Source organism: Pleurodeles waltl, chromosome 11 (genome assembly GCF_031143425.1).
Source record: "Pleurodeles waltl isolate 20211129_DDA chromosome 11, aPleWal1.hap1.20221129, whole genome shotgun sequence".
Lineage (NCBI taxonomy): Eukaryota > Metazoa > Chordata > Amphibia > Caudata > Salamandridae > Pleurodeles > Pleurodeles waltl.
The window spans coordinates 615,610,955-615,630,248 of record NC_090450.1 but is presented as its reverse complement, the minus strand read 5'-3'; the positions used below and the strand labels follow the sequence as shown (position 1 = coordinate 615,630,248).

General features: G+C 44.1%; 1 protein-coding gene across 1 annotated transcript in view; it reads left to right on the top strand.

Annotated features, from left to right (window-relative positions):
• LOXL2 (lysyl oxidase like 2) overlaps positions 1 to 19,294 on the top strand; it is a 408,112-nt gene that overhangs the window by 197,409 nt on the left and 191,409 nt on the right. The window contains exon 4 of the mRNA XM_069214120.1: positions 9,866 to 10,077. Within this exon, the coding sequence (XP_069070221.1) occupies positions 9,866 to 10,077 (212 nt within the window). The remainder of the gene's footprint in view (positions 1 to 9,865; positions 10,078 to 19,294) is intronic.

Genomic DNA, 19,294 nt, shown 5'->3' with positions numbered 1-19,294 from the left:
CTCTAGTTAATTTGAAAGATCATCATCAGGACAGAAACCCATGTTGGATACCCATATTATTTGTGCCAGCTCTCAGGAATAATTGGTGTAGGAATTGTTTGAAATAATTTACTAACCATTGGAAATTGGGTCTCAATAAGTAATCTGCCATAAATGACTAAACATGGGATGCTTTGAATTCTTCTTAACAAAACGTTTAATTTTCTGTAAATTCCAATGAGATCACCTATATTGCATATTATAAATGTTCCATGGCCTACTGGCCATTGTATTCACATCACAATGCATTTATCTCCTCAAAGCCTAGAAATTCATAACACTGTCACAACAAGAATCATTACTTTGTTCTTCGTTTGTTGTGGACTTCAGAGATTCATTATTTGTCCTGTTTGAGAATCACTCAGCTCTAACTTGTCAATACTTGCTGTATGTCACTTTAGCAAATAATGCATCTGCAATGAATCTGCTACAGTTCTGGGCACTAGAAGCAGTGCTTCATTTGTAAAATAAGTAGTACTGTGGCCAAATGTTTTACTCGGCAGCCTGCACCTGATGCTTTCGGGGCGCCAAATACGAAAGCTGCATAGTTTTGATTTCACCTCAGGCCTTTTTAATCCACCTAACCCTCCCTTCCTCTTCATCTCATTGTTATAGTTTTTTTCAGCCTTGCTTTCTCCCTTTGTTATTTTTTTTCCATCTTTCTCCTCCTCCTTTCTATCTTTTGTGCTTTTCTCTTTTTCTCTGGATGAAAATCTCGAGACAAAGTAAGTGCTGGTCCCCACAAATAAATGCCGGTGGACCCCCACCTGCAACTACCTGCTCACATTGAGCACTGTCTAGGAATCACTAATAACTTCCTGTGAGTGTTGCTGTGAGCTCCTCCGTTGAGCAGCTGCCATTTTACAGAGGAACACAATAGATTTAAAGCTGGGTTTGAGGAGAACACTTTATTGGTGGATATATCATCTAGTAGCATCACCAACCTTCACCAGCTATGACCAATCAGAATTAGGTAGTCAAGCTAATGATCAGGGGGCAGCTTTCAAGTGTGACCCATACTGAAAAGTCCTAGAGATATGTAAACCATTTTACGCAGTATTTTACATGCGTAATTTTACAATCCTGAAGTTTACGTTTACGTTTGAGGAACCGGAAGGAACACCACCATATTTAAGAAATTTTTCTGTCAAGAAACATAACTTCCACAAGCAGACACGAACAAGGAGGGAAAGTGTAAATGAACATTTGTGTCAGGTTTATTGATGCAGAATTATCCACCAAGTAGAGAATTCCAGTACATAAATCGTTCACATTTTAGTGCTTACTGACATATGTGACTGATCATACTTTGTGAATGCAATGAAAGCCATATATTTGCTCCAAATGCAGGAAGAATACTACGGGCTCAGACTTTTAACTTTCATAGCCAGTGCCTTGTTAATAGGCCCTTTAAGACGTTAGGGGCCCATTTTGCTGTGAAATCCACTGGGGCTAATTTAAACATCCCAATAAGCAACACGGGTTAATGCCATTTGGCTTTACAAAGGAGAATTTTGGAAATGCTAGGATATTTTTTAAATACAGCTATGCAAATGCAATTCACAAATATTTTTAAAAGCCCATCGCATTTTGAGTTTGGGTTAAATTAACATATTTGAGGACCTGTTCCAAAGTGTCTGTTGAGATCAGATGATCACTGGATTTTCCTAATTTGGCCGAGAGCAAATTTTAAGAAATCACCAGTTACATATTTAAGCTGTCCATTCATGAACATGGTAGAGCTTGCAAACCTCAAATTCGATTTATTCTTTGTGGCATGGTCCTGCGGATTCCGCTTTCAGAAGATCTATTTCATGTTATTGCAGCCGATAAAAACCTTAAACCAGCCCCTAATAGAAAAACAATCCAGTGTTTATACGTTCAAAACAAACCACCCAACAGGCTGTAACTATGTTGGGCACTAAAAGTACGACCGTGAAAAACTAAAAGAGGTCTACATATGTTTAGTAGATACTTTGCTGAATCCACCTTCTGAAGTTAATTTCAGTACAAAAAGGATAGCTCAAAATACTCTCCTAAAGTGAAACAGACTAGACAAATATTTTCGAAACCAAACCAGACCACACACTGCATAAAAACTCACAAAAATAGATTCCCACACTGGAGTACACTAAAATAGCTCAAGTACATCAAAATACACAGAAATACCCACGTCACCTGAACTGTAGCACATGTATCAGTACAGTTGTACTTGAATCGTAAGAGTTGGCATGAGTACTGCTAGTTTCTTTTACCTCCCAGCATTTGATCAGTAGTACATTTTCCTGTAGATCTCCTTCAGTATTTTTTTTACCTTTATTCAGTCCTGCCAAAGAAAAAACAAGCATTTGCAATGCAATGGGTCTCGCGTTTGTTCGAGCTAGATCAATTAGCACTGTCAACTCCCAACCGGACTTTTCTTGCCACATAAATTGAAAATGAAAAATAAAACAGTTTCACATAACTAACCAGACTTTTCTTGCCATATAAACTAAAAAGTAAAAGTTTCAGATAAGCGAGTCAATAGCCGCATTAGGGCAAAGCAAACAAATAGAGGGAAATAAAAGTTCACTCCCAGTGAAACCTATTGACACAAGTGCAATTATCTACGTAACCAGCAAAAGTGCAATTACCTACGTAACAGGATCGAGGTCATACAAAGCGCTAGACTACTGCCCAGTGAGATCGCGTTGTGGAATAAAGAGAAAAAGTAGTCCAGAAACCTGACGGAAAACATTACACCTCATATGTTTTCAGTAGTTGGTCGATGCACTTCAGGAGGGCTAAACACCAAAAAAGACATGACGTATGCATGCCTTTCACTAATGAAAACAAGCAGATTTTAAAAGGCAAGCCCGCAATCCAATTAAACAGACTGACGTGACATGGGTGTGGTTTGAAGCCCAAAGAGAGATTACAACACCGGACGGGGCACTTTGTGCTAGCCCCTAAAAAACAAACAAACACACATTTGAGAATACTTGTGGCATTATTATCTTCTTGACTGCTACATATTGTTGTTAAGAACCAGCGATCAATCTACCTCCTTGGATCTACTGTAGTGAGAGGTGGATGTACGTCATCAACATGAAAGATGCTTTCCTTGTCCCTAGTATCCATTACCACCACACACAAAATATTGAAAACTGCGGGTTTGCTTGATGAAACAAGAAGTTAAGTGAATAGTATTTTTTCAGAAAAATCGGTACCGAAGGTTAATCTTTAATGCACCACTTGTAGGACTTGTGAAAGCCTTGAATTTCATAGTTGAATTTCTGAAAGTTTAAGCAAGCGTTCTATATTGCAGAGTGTAGTCATACCATAGCACCTTATTCTTTATCAAAGGTCTTTCTTTTACAATGGATAGTCCTTCTATTGTGTCTATTGCCCCCTTATATCTTTAGCCATTATGTTTGCTAGCACCTGGCATAAATTAAGTGGTGGCTGGGCCGTTCTGGCTATTGGTCACAATGACTCATAAGTTTGTAAGAATCATTAGATGCTGAATAATTTTTCAAAAACATCCAATGTAGTTTTCAATCATATTCAAGATATCTGCTAAATAAAAGAAAAATATTTTAGCTGTACCCTAAGAAATATTTCAAAATATTTGGGTCCCTGCTGTATTATCCAGCAACATGCATTTTTTAACTCCTACAACTGGTCAAGTCCATCAAGGTGGGGTTTACTTATATCGTTGAGGAGAGTACACCAATGATGAAACATGCCACAGAAAAGTGTGAGTGAGGTGTCATCTTAATATCTGTAGATTCCTGTGATTGAGTCAGGGGACATCTACTGGAGTCCCTGAAATGCGACCTATGCACTTATATTATACACATATCCCACGTATCACCATAACAAGTACTAAAACAAAATAATATTGCTAAAAATTATTTCCTGCTCTCCAATCATATTTATTTTCTATTGTCTGAATTCCATGTATTATGCATCTGCACATCATGAAGAATATCCAATCTTTGTGCATCAAAGCTTCTAAAAGATGTTTAGCTTCCTGTCCATTGGCATCATGTGTTTTTGCCAGTTGTATGCATTTTATTTGCTTGTGTAACTTTATGTAGTAGACTAAGAAAGACAAAGCTATCTTTTGGGCCGGGAGAAACTGCCAGGCAACTGCAAAGCCAAGCTGATTTTGATGAACAACCTACCTTTGGAGGCATCACAAACGGTCAGTCATCCAGAAGTGTGGTACCAGGTTATTATTGTCTGAATATCGTCTCACATAAATATTTGGCCCTATTTATCATCTACAAAAATAAGATCACATTAAGATTAATAATTAAAAAGTAACACTCAATATAATGATATTATTGCAAGTGTTATGTAGGGCACGCTTGTGTTGGACGATAATTCTGTATTCGAAATTCTAACATAATACCTCATCAAGACAGTTAAGATAGAACCTCTACTTACAGACAATGGCTTTCTGAGGTGTACAACAAGACTCTCATTGTCGTGTAGAATGTTACTACATTTTACGATTGCTTGTGCTGGTCTCTGATAGGTGATAGTTGCTTTATGCCTTACATCTCTTGTAAGCTGTGGTAAAATAGGTTGTTGTTTTGCAGTAATTTGCCCATTGTCACATTTGATTTTGATAAGGCAATACCTGCTCTTTGCATTGCCCTGCTTGCCCTTGCAGCTCCCAGCCATTTTAGGACTCAGCTTACCTGTCTCAGCAGTCTCATGCTTTCGAAAACATTCATGATAGAAATACATACATATATACATATAAGCAGAGGCTTTTGGCCAGCCCCCCTTCATCCACTGGTCTGTTCAAGTGTTGTTCACACTATACTTACATCTACTGCAACATAGAACATGAGGCGATGGGTCAGCTGCCGGTTAGGGCTGAAAACCAAAAGCAGTCAGGCAAAAATATTCGTATAAGCCACGCTTCTTTGCTCCTTTTTTCACCTCTCTTTCTGCTTTTCTCTTTATTTCTTCTCGCTCACTTATCTCAGCCTTTTCTAATTACCAGGGAAAGGTAGAGAAAGTAGCAGAGGCACAAGGTGCAACCCTCTGCCTTCGAAAACCGGCCCCAGCCCACCATAAAATTTCTTGAAGGAATAAAATGGCAGTCTGGCCCTGCTCAGCACACTTAGGACGAGATTTAAGAAGCACTAGTGCCACATTAGCGTCATTTTTTTTTACGCTAATGTGGCCTTAGGCTTCAAAAATCATTGTGCCATATTTACAAAGTGTTGCCATGCCTAATGTATGCAAAGGGGACGTTCCCCCATTAGGCAGACCACAAAAATGGCACAGTGAAATCTAAGAGCAGGTGTTAAAAGGGGGCACACCATTGGTTACAATGGGACCCTCTGTACTGTTCAGGGTTCGTGCCAACATGTTAGCGCTAATCCTGAACAGTATACCAATAGCGTCAAACATTTTGAGGCTCTTGCCCCCTACCCTGTGCCATGGTGCACCATATTTTAGAAAAGTGCACTGGGTGCAGCACCACTTTTCTTAAATCTGCCCCTTGTTTTATTAGGTATTTTGCACTGGGAGTGAATGCATTTGACGATCACTATGCAGAGTTGTCTCAACAAGACTGCACTTCATTTTCAGGGCTGATGGGCCTGGGCAATTGGACCACTCATTTTTGTATATATACATTTGCTACATTGTTTTACCATATTGCAAGTTTTAAAAAAATGCAGGCTTTCCAAGGCCAGTCCTGGCTTTGCCAATGCTTGTTTAAAATAGACTATAATTATAAAACAAACTCAATATTTAAATCACGTGCTCTTTACAATCAATTACATTCTGAACTGAAACAGCCCATGAGCTACATATTTGGATAGCTTCAATGAATTTCTTTGGTTTAGGTGTGACTTCTGGTTCTAGAAGGGTTTGCACACTGACCTCTCACTTGAACTGAATTCCAAGTCTCACACTAATGCCATAAAGTCTTAATGAGGTCACGCCAATCACCTACAGGGAGTGATTCTTGTTGGCCTCTATTACTGGCTCCCTGCAGAATGTGTCTTAACCTAGGGAACACTATAATAAACCTAGAAGAGATATCAGCATCCTATATCTTTAATGGTCATTCCTGAAAGAGTGGCCCTTCCCCACGTAGTTATAGAGCTTGTACAACGTGGGCTCTTTGCATCCCGGCAAACTTTATCCAGGTCTGGCAATTAGGCTCTTATTATTAAAATGAATGTATAATTTATGCGTTCTATTTATTGCTGTATACACTGCAAATATTCAGTATTCAAATCTCTTTGGTGCTTTCTTCCTATTTTCAAAAGTATGCAACACAGTGATCATTTGTTCCACCCATTTAAAAAACGTTATCTCTTTCAACATTGCGTGCAAGATGATCTAAGGAACAAGCTGTACTTTTAGTAAACAATTCTTGTCTTTTAGCCAAATGTATGAGAGTCTCTTTTCAACTATTAGTCCACACATATTTTCAGAAAAGTTTATCAGCCAACTTGTCACTCAAAACGCAGCAAAAGTCAAGCTAATGGTCGCCAACAGTTATAGAATTTGCACTGATGAAAGTATGCTTAAATGGGCATTCTAACAGGCACTACAACTGACTTTGTGTTAATAGTTTTAAAAGTGAAAGTCTTCTGTGTGCTGAAAATGAAGATTTGTTTTGATTGTATGCAGTAGATTTTTGAAATAAGAACTAATTGATTGTAGCAATGTCAAATAAAGAGCATATTAAACCTTGGCAGCATCACTTCCCAATTCAGTTGGTGGCCAGCCATTATGGAGCATTTGTAGGAATCATAATGAAGGAAGGGTAAGATGAATGGTCCCACTAGAAGTTCTTCGGAGCTTCTGGCCAGTTATCTTCGAACTGCTGAAAGCAGGTTCCCCAGTTTTGGTCACAGGTATACTTGGTTACTCATAGTGACAAACACTAGATGAAGAGGTATACCGGCCCTTTGTTTTGCTGTGGCATGGAATGTCGAGAGAGTCAGTTGACATGTGCTAGGTGAATCCCTATGATTCTCAGCATCTACTGGGGTGAATTACGTCTTCTATATCCCAGGCCTCCGAATTGGCTATGGTTCAAGAAGGGATGTCTCAGAGGCTTCCGCCATCTCAACACTGGTTGGAGCCATGCGTTAGACATGTTCAAATCCTTTGTCCCAGGCCAGACGCCATTCCCACAGCAGCTCAACTTCGAGATCAAAGTCCTCTGCTATGTTGAAGTCCAAGTACAAGCATATTAAAGAAATGTGGGGCACAACCCCATGCCGCCACTCTGACTGGTCAGGTTTGAGCACATTATGATACTAGTCACATGTCTTCGAGGTCTCTGCCCATGGAAACGATTTCTCAGCTGGTCCCATCACACTTCAAATTTCCTGGGCTTTCTGTGACCCTACAGCAGTTAATCACATGTTCACACTTTGTCCAATAAAACTAAAACTCCAAATCTATGAATTCCTATATTTCTATGTTCACATGTCGTTGATTGGTTTGTCTTGCAATGTCCTCATCATCCGGCTTGTCAGGTAACAATATTGTTGCAGCTTCCACTGTAGTCAGTATCTCCATTGTTCTTCTCCTGAGAAAATCAGTCTCACACACATTACATACAAAATGTTGCATTAGCAGGAACTTCATCTTCTAGCAGTCAGTTCTTATGAGAAAGCTTCTGTTAGGAGCACATTTAAACAATACAATACAAATCACAGTTTAACTCTCTAGGACAGCCATTTTATAAAATGTTAAGAAATACAGCTTTTACATGAGGCCTGGCAAGTAGGCCATGACACTTGCTAAGTTAAGGCCTACAATCAATAAAGCTAAAGCTTACTGCATAATCCTTAATATGACATACTACTACATTAATCTAACAGATGCTCAATATTTCATATTATTAAATTATTGATTAGTACATTTTGTTAACATTGGTGGCCATTTTTCGTAATCACATTTTCAGATGCATTATTTTTCTACTTTATTATATTTTCTACACAAACTTATTATTCAGAATACACAAACGCTCTTTAATGATTTTTATTAATACACCTGCGCTAGCACCAGCTTAGACCAAACTTGCCACATTGTTCATGAAGTATCTGCCATCTGCTTCAGGAGAGCATTCCTGACTGATTGGCTGGAGCTGGAGTGAAGTCATAACTACCCTTTCTGCCTTTCTTCAGGTGAAGTGGACTGTTTCTTTTTTGGGTTTCTCCTGGTTAGTGTGGGGCTTCACTGCAACGTGTACCTGACAAGACCGTCTGGGTACTGTGAACAACTCCAGTGTGCTGGGCGTGCCTTCGCTGATATCCATGGGCACTGCTGGAGGTACCCGGCCCCGTTGCCCATGCAACTGCGATGGGCTGTACGTGCCTTCACTTCACCTGCCGTGTCCCAGTCTCACTCCGCCTTCATCGGCGATGGCAATCTAACCAGGTGCTTCATTTGTCCTGGGCTGTGGCGGTGCAATTCTTTGTTTTAACTTGGACTCGAGCAGTACTGATGTGACGTGGCGCACCTCACTGTGGGAGATACCTATACGTTTCTCGTATCAGCAGTAGTGCTCCGGCAGGGCTGTAATTGACTTCTGTGCATCAGTTTCCAAAACAGCAATATTTAACGCTTTACCCAAATTACCTTAAAGGCTCTAAGATGAGTTCCAGAGAAAGCACTGCACTTGATATCTTGAAAGTGAATAACTCTTATTTTAATGATTGGATTTTTGTAATTTTGGTCTTATTCATCTCAGATAAATATTCTCTATTTTTCTAGTCCGTGTGGAGTCCTTTTTGTGGTGTTCTCATTGGTTTGCTGCATGTGTGTTGCACAAATACTTTATACATTCCCTCTTGAGTTAAGACTGGTTGCTCTGTGCCAAGCTACCAGAGGGTGAGCACAGGTTCATTTAAAGTGTGTATCTGACTTAACCTGACTAGGACTGTGGTCCCTACTTGGACAGGGTGCATATCTCTGCTAATTAGAGACTCAATTCCTAACAGTCATTCTCTCATTTTAACACATAGTAATAGCGTTTGAACAAACCTTTCACCTTATTAGAAACAGCTTAACACTGATTGCAGCATTAGCATCTGAAAGGTAACCAGTTAGCCATGCAGCCAGTGCATGGAACCACATGTAGCACTCTTTATAAGTAACTTTTAATTTGTTTGACCTACAAGCAACCTTTTTTGTTCAAATATACCAATTGCGCAACAGATAGTGGATTATTTGGCAAATGAGATAAGTGCATAATGATGTGGAAAATGCAGGGGCTGCAGAACACATAATTTTATTGACCCTACCTACATCTTTTTCATCTAGACTGTAAGTTAAATCACATAAACAGACACTAAGTTGCAACTGAGCTAGATGTTAGTGAGCATTCTTCTAGACCAACCTATCTTAATTCGCGCCTCAAATTTGTACACTATTTGGTGAGTTTTAATTTGGGTTGAATAAGCATTTAGATGCTTTTAATTGCTATGACCCGAAACAAATTTGTCTCACAAAACATGAAAATACATAGTGTATCCAATTTACTAAGTTTTTTCTCTTCTGGAAGCTAAGAAGTAAATCCCATTCAAGTCAAGTGCAAGCCACACTTACAGAAAAAAGCATAGTGAATCAGTCCTTTGCATGTTTCATAAAGAAGTATTAGAAACTTCTTTAAAAACAATCTTATTTCACTTAACTCATATTCAACTGATGTTAAGGTATGCCAATATCCATCTCTTTGACTGTAAAGAAGTGGCTACCAACTAGGAAAAACTTTGATGCTGAATAAAGATGCAACATCGTGCAGACTACCCTAACAATGCAAATGAACTTTCCTCATGTTTGTTTCCAGCAAATGAATATCCAGGTGGAAGATATAAGGATCCGCGCAATCCTTTCTTCATACCGGAAGCGAATTCCTGTCACGGAGGGTTACGTGGAGGTGAAAGACGACGGCACCTGGAAGCAGATCTGTGATGCTCAATGGACACAAAAAAATACCCGGGTTGTATGTGGCATGTTTGGTTTCCCCGGTGAACGGAAGTACAACGCTAAAGTATACAAGTAAGTCAATCAATAACATTATATACTTGAAATTGTGTAGATAAGCTTCAATGACATGCTTGCTTTAAGGAAATATCTGTAATTCATAAAATGTTAGTGAAAAATTGAGACAACTGTCCTAATAAATTAATCTCCTGGGGCGTGGCACGACAAGATGGCCGACAGGACGTGAGTCCCCAAGCTCCCGACCTGCTGCTACATTAATAACATAAATCCTACAACATCCTGCAACCCGCAAGCTGAAAATAAGCCGAGACGGCGCCCAAGTTGCTCAGCGGACTTGGAGCCAGATGGGTTTTCGGACTGCTACCGCATTGTGAGACGATGTCGGCCGTGAGGACCGGAGTGGCCTACGCCCAGAGAGGAGCAGTGTAGGCGCAGGCTAGAGTTGCGGCTGCATCTGGGTGATTGGTTCACCCTTGGACTCTGCTATGCCCGCCGCCCCCGCCAGATGTGCGACTGACGTGACTCCGGTAGGTGGGAGTCTTCTGGGAGTGTGGAGCCCCCACCTGTGACCAGCTCCCACTGAGGCCCTGAATGGTGACTGAGCCTGAGCGCTGAGCGGTCAGCCTGTGCTGCAGCCCCCCATCCAGCAGTGTGAGGCTCGAGGGCCACGAGATCCGGCCTTTCCTGCCCCCGATGCAGTACCCACTATACTGGGGCGAGCTCAGAAAAATAGTGGTAGTGGAGTCTCCCGTGTTGGATGAGATCTGGCTCTGGCTCCCCTCATGCCCGAGGTGAGGCGTGCCTGGGGGGTGCTGGGGAAGAGACTAATGGAGTGGAACCTTACTCCTAACCTGGGGGCCTGGGTGTGCGCCGAGCAGGGGTGCTGCTAAGGAGGAGGGTGGCATTGATTGTGGAGAGGAGCATGTGTCCTCATCATGGAGGGCCCCACCATTTGCTGCAGCTGCTGACTGTGCCGTAATACCTGCTGGGGAGATCTTGTTGTGCCCTCGAATGTGATACGAGAAACCTCCTGAAACCCCACCTCAGTGCAGCAGACCGGGGGGATGATAGGAGGGAGAAACCACACACCTGCTCAGGCTGTCATGACAGTACTGTCTGGTTTTTCATGGTGGATAGAGCACACAGGGCGTTGGTGTAGTGCCAGCCACCTGGGGCCTTGCTAAGCGCCATAATAACCAAAAATTTTAATTATAGAGATTGAGATTGCATCCTTCAAGTGTCTCGAGAGCGGCAGGCCCCACTGTTTGGAAACTGCAAGATCACCCGGACCATACCAAACAAGTGCAGGAACAACGCAAGTCATATCTAGGTGTCAAGCAAAAGCTACAGCCATTACAGCTATAGTGCATGCTCCAGTTCCCTGCCAGATTGAAGGTCCTTGTGCAAGGAACAGCACATTTTTTCGACAGCTCAGAGGAGGTGTGGATGTGACTGGAGATCCGGGGAAGTGCGATTCCCACCCCACTCCGGCCGTGGTCAAAAACGCTCAAGGGGCAGCCGCCCTAGAGGTGGTTCCCGATGCCATGGTTCAAAGGGGGACCATCCTAATACATCTTACCAGGGGTCACGGTTGGTGGGGATAGTATCCTGCAACTCTGCACAAAGGAGGCTTGCGAGGGGGTGCAGGGCGTCGACATGCTCTTAACACCGTATGACTCTGAACCATGGGACCCTAGCCCAGGGTAATATTTTGTTCCCGACACCCTAGTTGCCTCGGAGGTGGGGAAAGTTGCTGAAGTATGAGTGGAAAGGTGGTTATACTAAATTGCCCACAGTTGCACTGGCACAATGTGAAGATGTGGAGCTTGGGGGAGTGGGTAGCTGCGGGGAGGTCGGGTAGCATGTGCTGGCACAGAGCTGCTCTGGCTGCAGCCTGAGGAGGTGCCACCTGTTGAGCTGGGCCTGTGTAAGTTACTGAACCTGTAGTGACATGAGTGACTGGAAGTAGAATGCATGATTTAATGGCTAATTGTGGAGTGACTTGATTCAGAGGTAGGCAACAGTTAGCTGTTTAATTCATGGAGTTAGCTGGTCCCGTTGGCGTGCTGGGATGCTGTGCAAGTCTTGGCCTATGTGTGGGGTGGGCATGGATGGTCGAGTGGTTGCACTATATATGCCGGCGAGAGGGGAGAGAAGTTTGTTATGAATTACTTGTTAAGGTTTTACAGATGGCAGCAGATACTGTGTCTATGAAAAGGGCAGGGAACTGGTAGGCAATCCCTGAGTGTCATGACTTATGGTGGGGGATGGCCTTAAACGTTTGACCTGGAACATCCGAGGGTTGGATACGTACCTAAGTGATGCAGGGTACTATCCTTCTTAAAGAGGCACAAAATCTCCATAGTGTGCTTGCAGGAAACAATTTGGATGATGCAGGCATGACGCCCCTAATTAAGAAGCGCAAAGGCAAATATTTCACATCAGGGGCATGCTGATTTGGGTGGCACCAAGTGTCCCATTCTCCCCTACATATAGGGAGGCTGATGTGGGTAGGAGATATGTGATGATGCGGGGTACACTGGATGGTCATGAAATGACACTAATGAATATTTATGCACTTAACACTGATGATCCCAAGATTTTCTATAATATCCAGGATCTGCTAAAGCGAGGTGGACACACCAGTTTTATGGCTTGGCAATTTTAATTGCATTGTGGGTGCAGACCGGGACATGGCACCCCCTAGAGTAGGTACCAAACCCTTAATGACCACCACACTCAAAGAGGTAATGAGGAATGTTGAACTAGTAGAATTTGGCGAGCCAATCACCCAGAAGGGCAGGTATTAACCTGTTATTCCGCCACACACAACACATATAGTTGACTGGACAGGATCCTAGTGGTGGGATACCCATGACTGGAAGATGTTGAGGTGACTCATGTGGCATGATTTCTCTCAGATCATTCCCCTGTAATCTGGGCACTGTGGTGGCGTGACTATGGGTGGGTTAGTGGGGCTGGGAGGATGTCAGTGTACATTCTGGAGGATGCAGTTGGAAGGGAGGTGCTCTCGGGGGCACTAACTGAGTATCTGATAGGTAACTGGGGTACTGAGTCCACTAGGACGGTGGAGGGGAGACTTTGAAGTCGGTGCTGCGGGGCTGCTGATGGGGCTGACATGCAGGGTACGTTGTCAGCCGCAGAAGGACCTTAGTAGTGAAGAGGAAGCCTTGGTTGCAGTACAGTCTGGGGATCAGTCCCACTCTGATACTTGCCATAGAGAATTGACTGTCCGCTGCCTTATAGAAGACAGCTGGGATCAACTGGACAAATACATGCTCAAACAGTACTGACAAAGGTTACACAGAGAGGGGACAAATCAGGCAGAGTATTGGCCTAGGTACTTCGACGGGAACAGCCACCACCACAAACAACACATCTGCTGTAGGTGGATGGCACCAGGGTCACCAACAGGGCTGGATGTCTTCCAGCAGCACCTCTAATTCGTGTACACAGCAGCCCCCACCATTACCCGGGTGTGCTGTGTCCCATTTCAGGAAGGTTTAGACCTGCCACCGGTGGCGCCGACGGCTGCTGAGTAACTGGAAGCCCCTTTGGAACTGGAGGAGCTAATTACGGCACTGAGTATGCTCTCTAAGGTTAAGACACCAGGTGGAGATGGCTTTCCACCTGAGTTTTATCAGGCGTTATCAGCGATGGTCACACAAAAAATCCTCTAGGTCTTTTTGGAGGCACGGGAGAGAGGGATTTTGCCACCATCAATAAGGAGGGTGAAATTTGCATGTTTCTCAAGCCCGATGGTGATGAGGCTGACACTGCCACTTATAGACCACTTACGATGATCAATGCTGATATGAAAATACTCTATAAGTTACTTACCAATTGCCTTGCGCCTTCTGTGTGCCAGCTGGTGCACAAGGACCAATGTGGATACATCCCCGGCCAGAACACGGACATGAATCTTAAACATCTTACGCATGTCTTACATGAGGTGGAGAACTGTGGTGAAGAGTTGGACCTGGTTTCCATAGATCTGGAGCAAGCCTTTGAGACAGTGGACTGGGGTTATCTGTTGGAGGTGTTGAGGGTGATGGGTCTTGGTCCACAGTTCTGGGAATGGGTCCGCTTGCTCTATACAGAACCTAGTGCAAATGTGTGGGTGGAGCTGCCCTGAGGTTTGGGGGCTGGGTAGAGGAATGAGACAGGGTTGCCCTCTATTGCCTCTCCTATTTGCATTAGCAATCAAACCCTTGGCTATTTGGGTGCATCGTGAAATGCACAACATGGGAATACAACTGTCTGACACTACTCACAATATCTCACTCTACGTGGACAAAATGCTATTATATGTCTCTGCCCTGTGCGTGGCTGTCCCGATGTTGCAACTCTTGAAGGAATTTAGGGACTTCTCGGGCCTCCGACTCAACCAACACAAATCGCTTCCACTGGGGAACTGACTTCTATACCTCCAGACTGTCTTCTGAGCTTGGCCCTGCACTGGGAGACAAAGAACCTTCGATATTTAGGGATGCAGGACACACAATGAGACACAACAGCTGCACTTTAATATGGGGAGAATTGTTGACTCCTTGCGGAGGTCTGTTGACTTTTAGAAAAATTTGCCACTCACCCTGATGGGCAGATTTGCAGTGTCCAAGATGGTGTTGCTGCCCCGGAATCTGGGCACGTTGCAGAATTCATTCTGTCCTATACCTCAGGGGGTATCCAAGCAGTTGAACTCTGTACTTACGTCTCTACTCTACTATGGCCACCTTAGTAGAGTGGCGTTGACCACACTGACCTGACGATATGTAGATGGGGGCCTGGAGGCCCTGAGGTTAGACCTTTATTACTATGCAGGGCATCTGCAGCATGCAGCTCGATGGCTGGCAGAGGGAGATAACTGGGAGAAGCGTTTGGTGGCGGGCTTGATTACAGCAGAGCTCCTCCCCATGGCACTGATGGATGGGGCAGGAGTGGCTGGGGACCTTTCTTACGTAGTCCGCCACACAACATATATATATGGAAACAATTTGCAGAGGAGGTTTTACGGAGGGCTCCCTTTCATCGTGAACTCCGCCTTTGGATAATGGCCCTGTTACATCAAATGATGACTAATATGTCATTTCAGGCCTTGAGGGATAGGGTTGTGTGCTTTTTGGGGCATTTATACCATAGCACATTTGAGCAAGCTTGTGATGCATTTACACTAGGCATTGGGCATTTCTTTCATCATGCCGGACTGGCAGAAGTGACCAAATAGACCTGGCCCACGTCGCCAGCTATCCCATAGCTTCGCTCACACTGGATGTATTATTGACCTGTGCTGGGGGTAGGCATTTGATCACACTACTTTAATGGGCTATGAGAGAAGAAATGTTAGGACAGTCTCTCAGGGAGCGTGCCGCATGGGAACTAGATCAGGGCTCCCCATTAGCTGACAGTGTGTGGTCCAGTATATGTGAACGAACACATATGGTATCTGGGAATGCCTGATTTAAGCAGATACATTACATTTTCCAACAAAAAGACGGATGCACAGTTCCACGGTGAAAGTGATTCCTCTCTACCCAGTTGGGGAGGAACCAATAGGTCCCTGTGAGTGTTCAAGATTGGGAACAAGAGCCTTCACTCACCATTCGGTGACATGCTTCATCATCGGGCTTTGCTCGTCGTCAGGCCGGCACTGCAATGCTTGACAAGCCCCTCAAGGGGGCTCTTTCCTCACTGTCACGTTAGACTATGTGGTATATATGGAACAGGAACCCTCCTTAAATTAAAGGATGGGCCGAATAGGTATTACGACGGGCATTCATGATCCAACAAATGTATTAATTTGTTTGTGGATCAGAGAGCTTGTCAGCACCTCCCCAAGCTACGCACTCCCTGGTTTTGACATTATAGTTTCCTACACAGTACATACCTGACCCCTAAGGGTTCCCATTCGTATCTCCCCTACTTGGCCTAACATGTGTCCTCGTTGCGATGTACGGGGTTGTTAGACTTTTTCATCCTTGGCATGGTCTCCCTTAACTTTTTGCCTCAGTTTCCCAGGTTGCTGATGTGTGCTGGACTCTGATTTTGCTGTTTTTGTTACTCTGCGCACTTTACCACTGCTAACCAGTGCTAAAGTGCAAGTGCTCCTTTACAAAATGTGAATGTAATTGGCTTATCCATGATTGGCATATTTGATTTATTTGATTTATTTGTAAGTCCCTAGTACAGGGCACTAGAGGTGCCCAGGGCCTGTAAATCAAATGCTACTCGTGGGCCTGCAGCACTGGTTGTGCCACCCACATAGTAGCTCTGTAATCATGTCTCAGACCTGCCACTGCAATGTCTGTGTGTGCATTTTTATTGTAAATTCGACTTGGCAAGTGTACCCACTTGCCAGGCCTAAACCTTCCCTTTTCTTACATGTAAGGCACCCCTATGGTAGGCCCTAGGTAGCCCCAAGGGCAGGGTGCAGTATATGGTTAAGGCAGGACATAAAGTAATGTGTTTTATATGTCCTGACAGTGAAACTGCGACTTTTTTATAAAGTGAGCATTTTCTTGCTTATAACATTTCTGTGACTCTGCCGGTTTGTGAAATTTCATGTCTGGGTCAGTTTGACAGTTGGGCTGATTGCACCTCACACTAGACATTGACACAAAGGGAGCTGGGGTGCAGTCTGCATTTCCTGATGAGCCATCTGTGCTAGGAGGGAGGGGAAGTGTGGTCACTCACACCTGAAAGGGCTATGCCTGCCCTCACACAATGCAGTCTCCAACCCCCTGGTGAGTGTCTGGGGCCTGGCATGGGCAAGGCAGGATTTCACATTCAAGAGAGATTTTGCTTTGAAGTAGGCCTAGTTCAAAGGGGAAATTGGGTATAAAAGGGCACCCAAAACCACAGACTTTAGAACACTTCTGGAAACCAAGAGGAACCTCTGGCTGGCGAAGAGCTGAAGAAGAAGAACTGCCCTGCCTGTGACTCTGCTTTGTGGAGCTATCCTGCAGTTGCTGCTTCTGCCAGAGTAAGAGGGCAAAGACTGGACTTTGTGTGCCTTCCATGTTGTGAAGGTCTCCAAGGGCTTGATTTAGAGCTTGCCTCCTGTTGTTTGAAGTCTCAGGGACAGCAAAGACTTCTCTCTGCTAGCACCTGGAGTCTCTGGAGAGACTCCTACTCTGCCCTGTGGTGCCCATCCAGTTCCTGGGACCCTGAAAAGAAAAGCTGGCAGCCTAAGAGGAAGAAACCCACTTACAGAATGCCGTGCGGGGAAAAGATCGACACGACTCCGATCCTCGGCTGAAGAAATGACGCGCCGTCGGCTTCGCGGCTGAAAATCGCTGCTTCCCTGCAACGCGACTGAAGAATCGATACACAGAGCTGGAGAAACGACACGCAGCATTGCTGTCGGAGGTTTGTGAGATCGCAAACCGCGTTGCATGGTTTTCGGATCATCGTACAGCTGGATTTTCCGACGCAAGTGCCACTGGGCGTGTAAAAACAACTGCCGGGCCCGAGAGTGCTGACCAGATCGATGTATCACTCTCCTGCGGACAGAAGAAACAACACGCCCCAACCCGACAAAAGGAGAAACAACGCAAGGTCTCACTTGTGAGTGAAATCGGCGCATCGCAAGCCCTTTTTGACGCACACTCACACATGCAGGTTATTTTTGATGCACCCAAGGTACATTTTCATGCTAACAGTGTTAGTGTGTGTTTAAAACTGCATGAAGACTCTTTTTTGCTTTTTAATTGATAACTTGACTTGTGTATTTTTGTTGTTTTGGTCTTGTTTTGTTTAGATAAATAGTCTTTATTTTTCTAAACCTGTGTTGTGTCATTTTGTTGTGTTTTCATTAAGTTAGTGTGTGTTGGTACAAATACTTTACACCTTTCACTCTGAAGTTAAGCCTACTGTTCGTGCCAAGGGGGTAAGCAGGGGTTAGCTGAAGGGGATTCTCTTTTACCCTGACTAGAGTGAGGGACCTTGCCTGGACAGGGAGTAACCTGACTGCCAACCAAAGACCCCATTTGTAACAGCGGGGCAGACTTTTTTCACCTGGCGTGGGTGTGCCAGACAGTGCATGTTTTAAGGCATGTTTGGTGACAGACCTCCAGAGGGCTACGCACCTGCAGATTGAACACATCCCATTACATTGTCTGTTGGGATATGTCAAGAGGCCAAAGGGTTGAAAGATAATTTACAAATTCCTGCAACTGGCATTAGTTCCGGCCCAGCGTAGGGTGGCCATCACATGGTTGGGACAGATTGCACCCATGATTGATCAGTGTGTATAGGGACGTACAGGAATGGGCACTGGCTGATGAGGTGCATATGAAGCAAAGCCGGAGAGGTGAGAAACTGGAGGATGATGTTGTGGCATCGAGGGCAGTGTGTGATGTATTCTTAAGACCAAGGGCAGAAGTGGAGACTATAGATAGTGTGGAGATGGGATCGCACAGGAGGTTGATGGTATGCCATAGGAGGAAGGATGTGCTGTGCCACTGGTGTGGGTGGGGTGTCCAAGATGATTGAGAATATGTGGTTCTGTATTGCTATGTAACGGAGTTAACCTTCCTGAGTGTTCGCTGTCTTAACACTGATGATTCTCATCATGATTTGACATATGTCATGTACTTCGACACCCATGTTGCTGTCTGTTGTGAGCAAAACTGAAAAATAAAGGTTTAAAAAAAAAATAATAATAATATCCCTCCGAAAGTGGACTATTTTGCTGGGATGGGGTCACTTTAACAGTTCAGTAGCTAGTAGTCAGGGGATGGACTTTTAAGACCTTTAACTTGAAGGGCTGTGTAAACCGACGCGTACATTCCTTGAAGGTTCAAGCATCGACTGTTCACGCTCTCAGCACAAGTTCACGCCTGGCTCGCCCTGCATGTTTTGACTACAGGTGCCCGTCTACCTGCACCCACTGACCTGTTGCTTCCTGTCCTCAAAGAACTTCGGTATTGAAGAGGCTGTAATGATGCTGGTTGCTAAAACACTGACTAAACTAATGTTTAGACTGGAGAATTATAGCTCTGTAGTGAATGAGAAACCAGGAATGAATAAAACACGAAGGTGGTGGTAGTGCAGTTAATAGTTGTATTCGGATTTTATATTTTGTGCTCTCCGGCCATGCTCTGTCACCGGAATGAGGGCACCCCTCGTTCCTGGTCTTCCACCCTCTAGGAAGGCCTGGTATTTGGCCTATGGGACTCCAGCCAGATCCCAGAAACTCTGATCTTTCTGTAGCAATACCTCTCTGCATCTCCATTAATTACCTTTGTGCCAC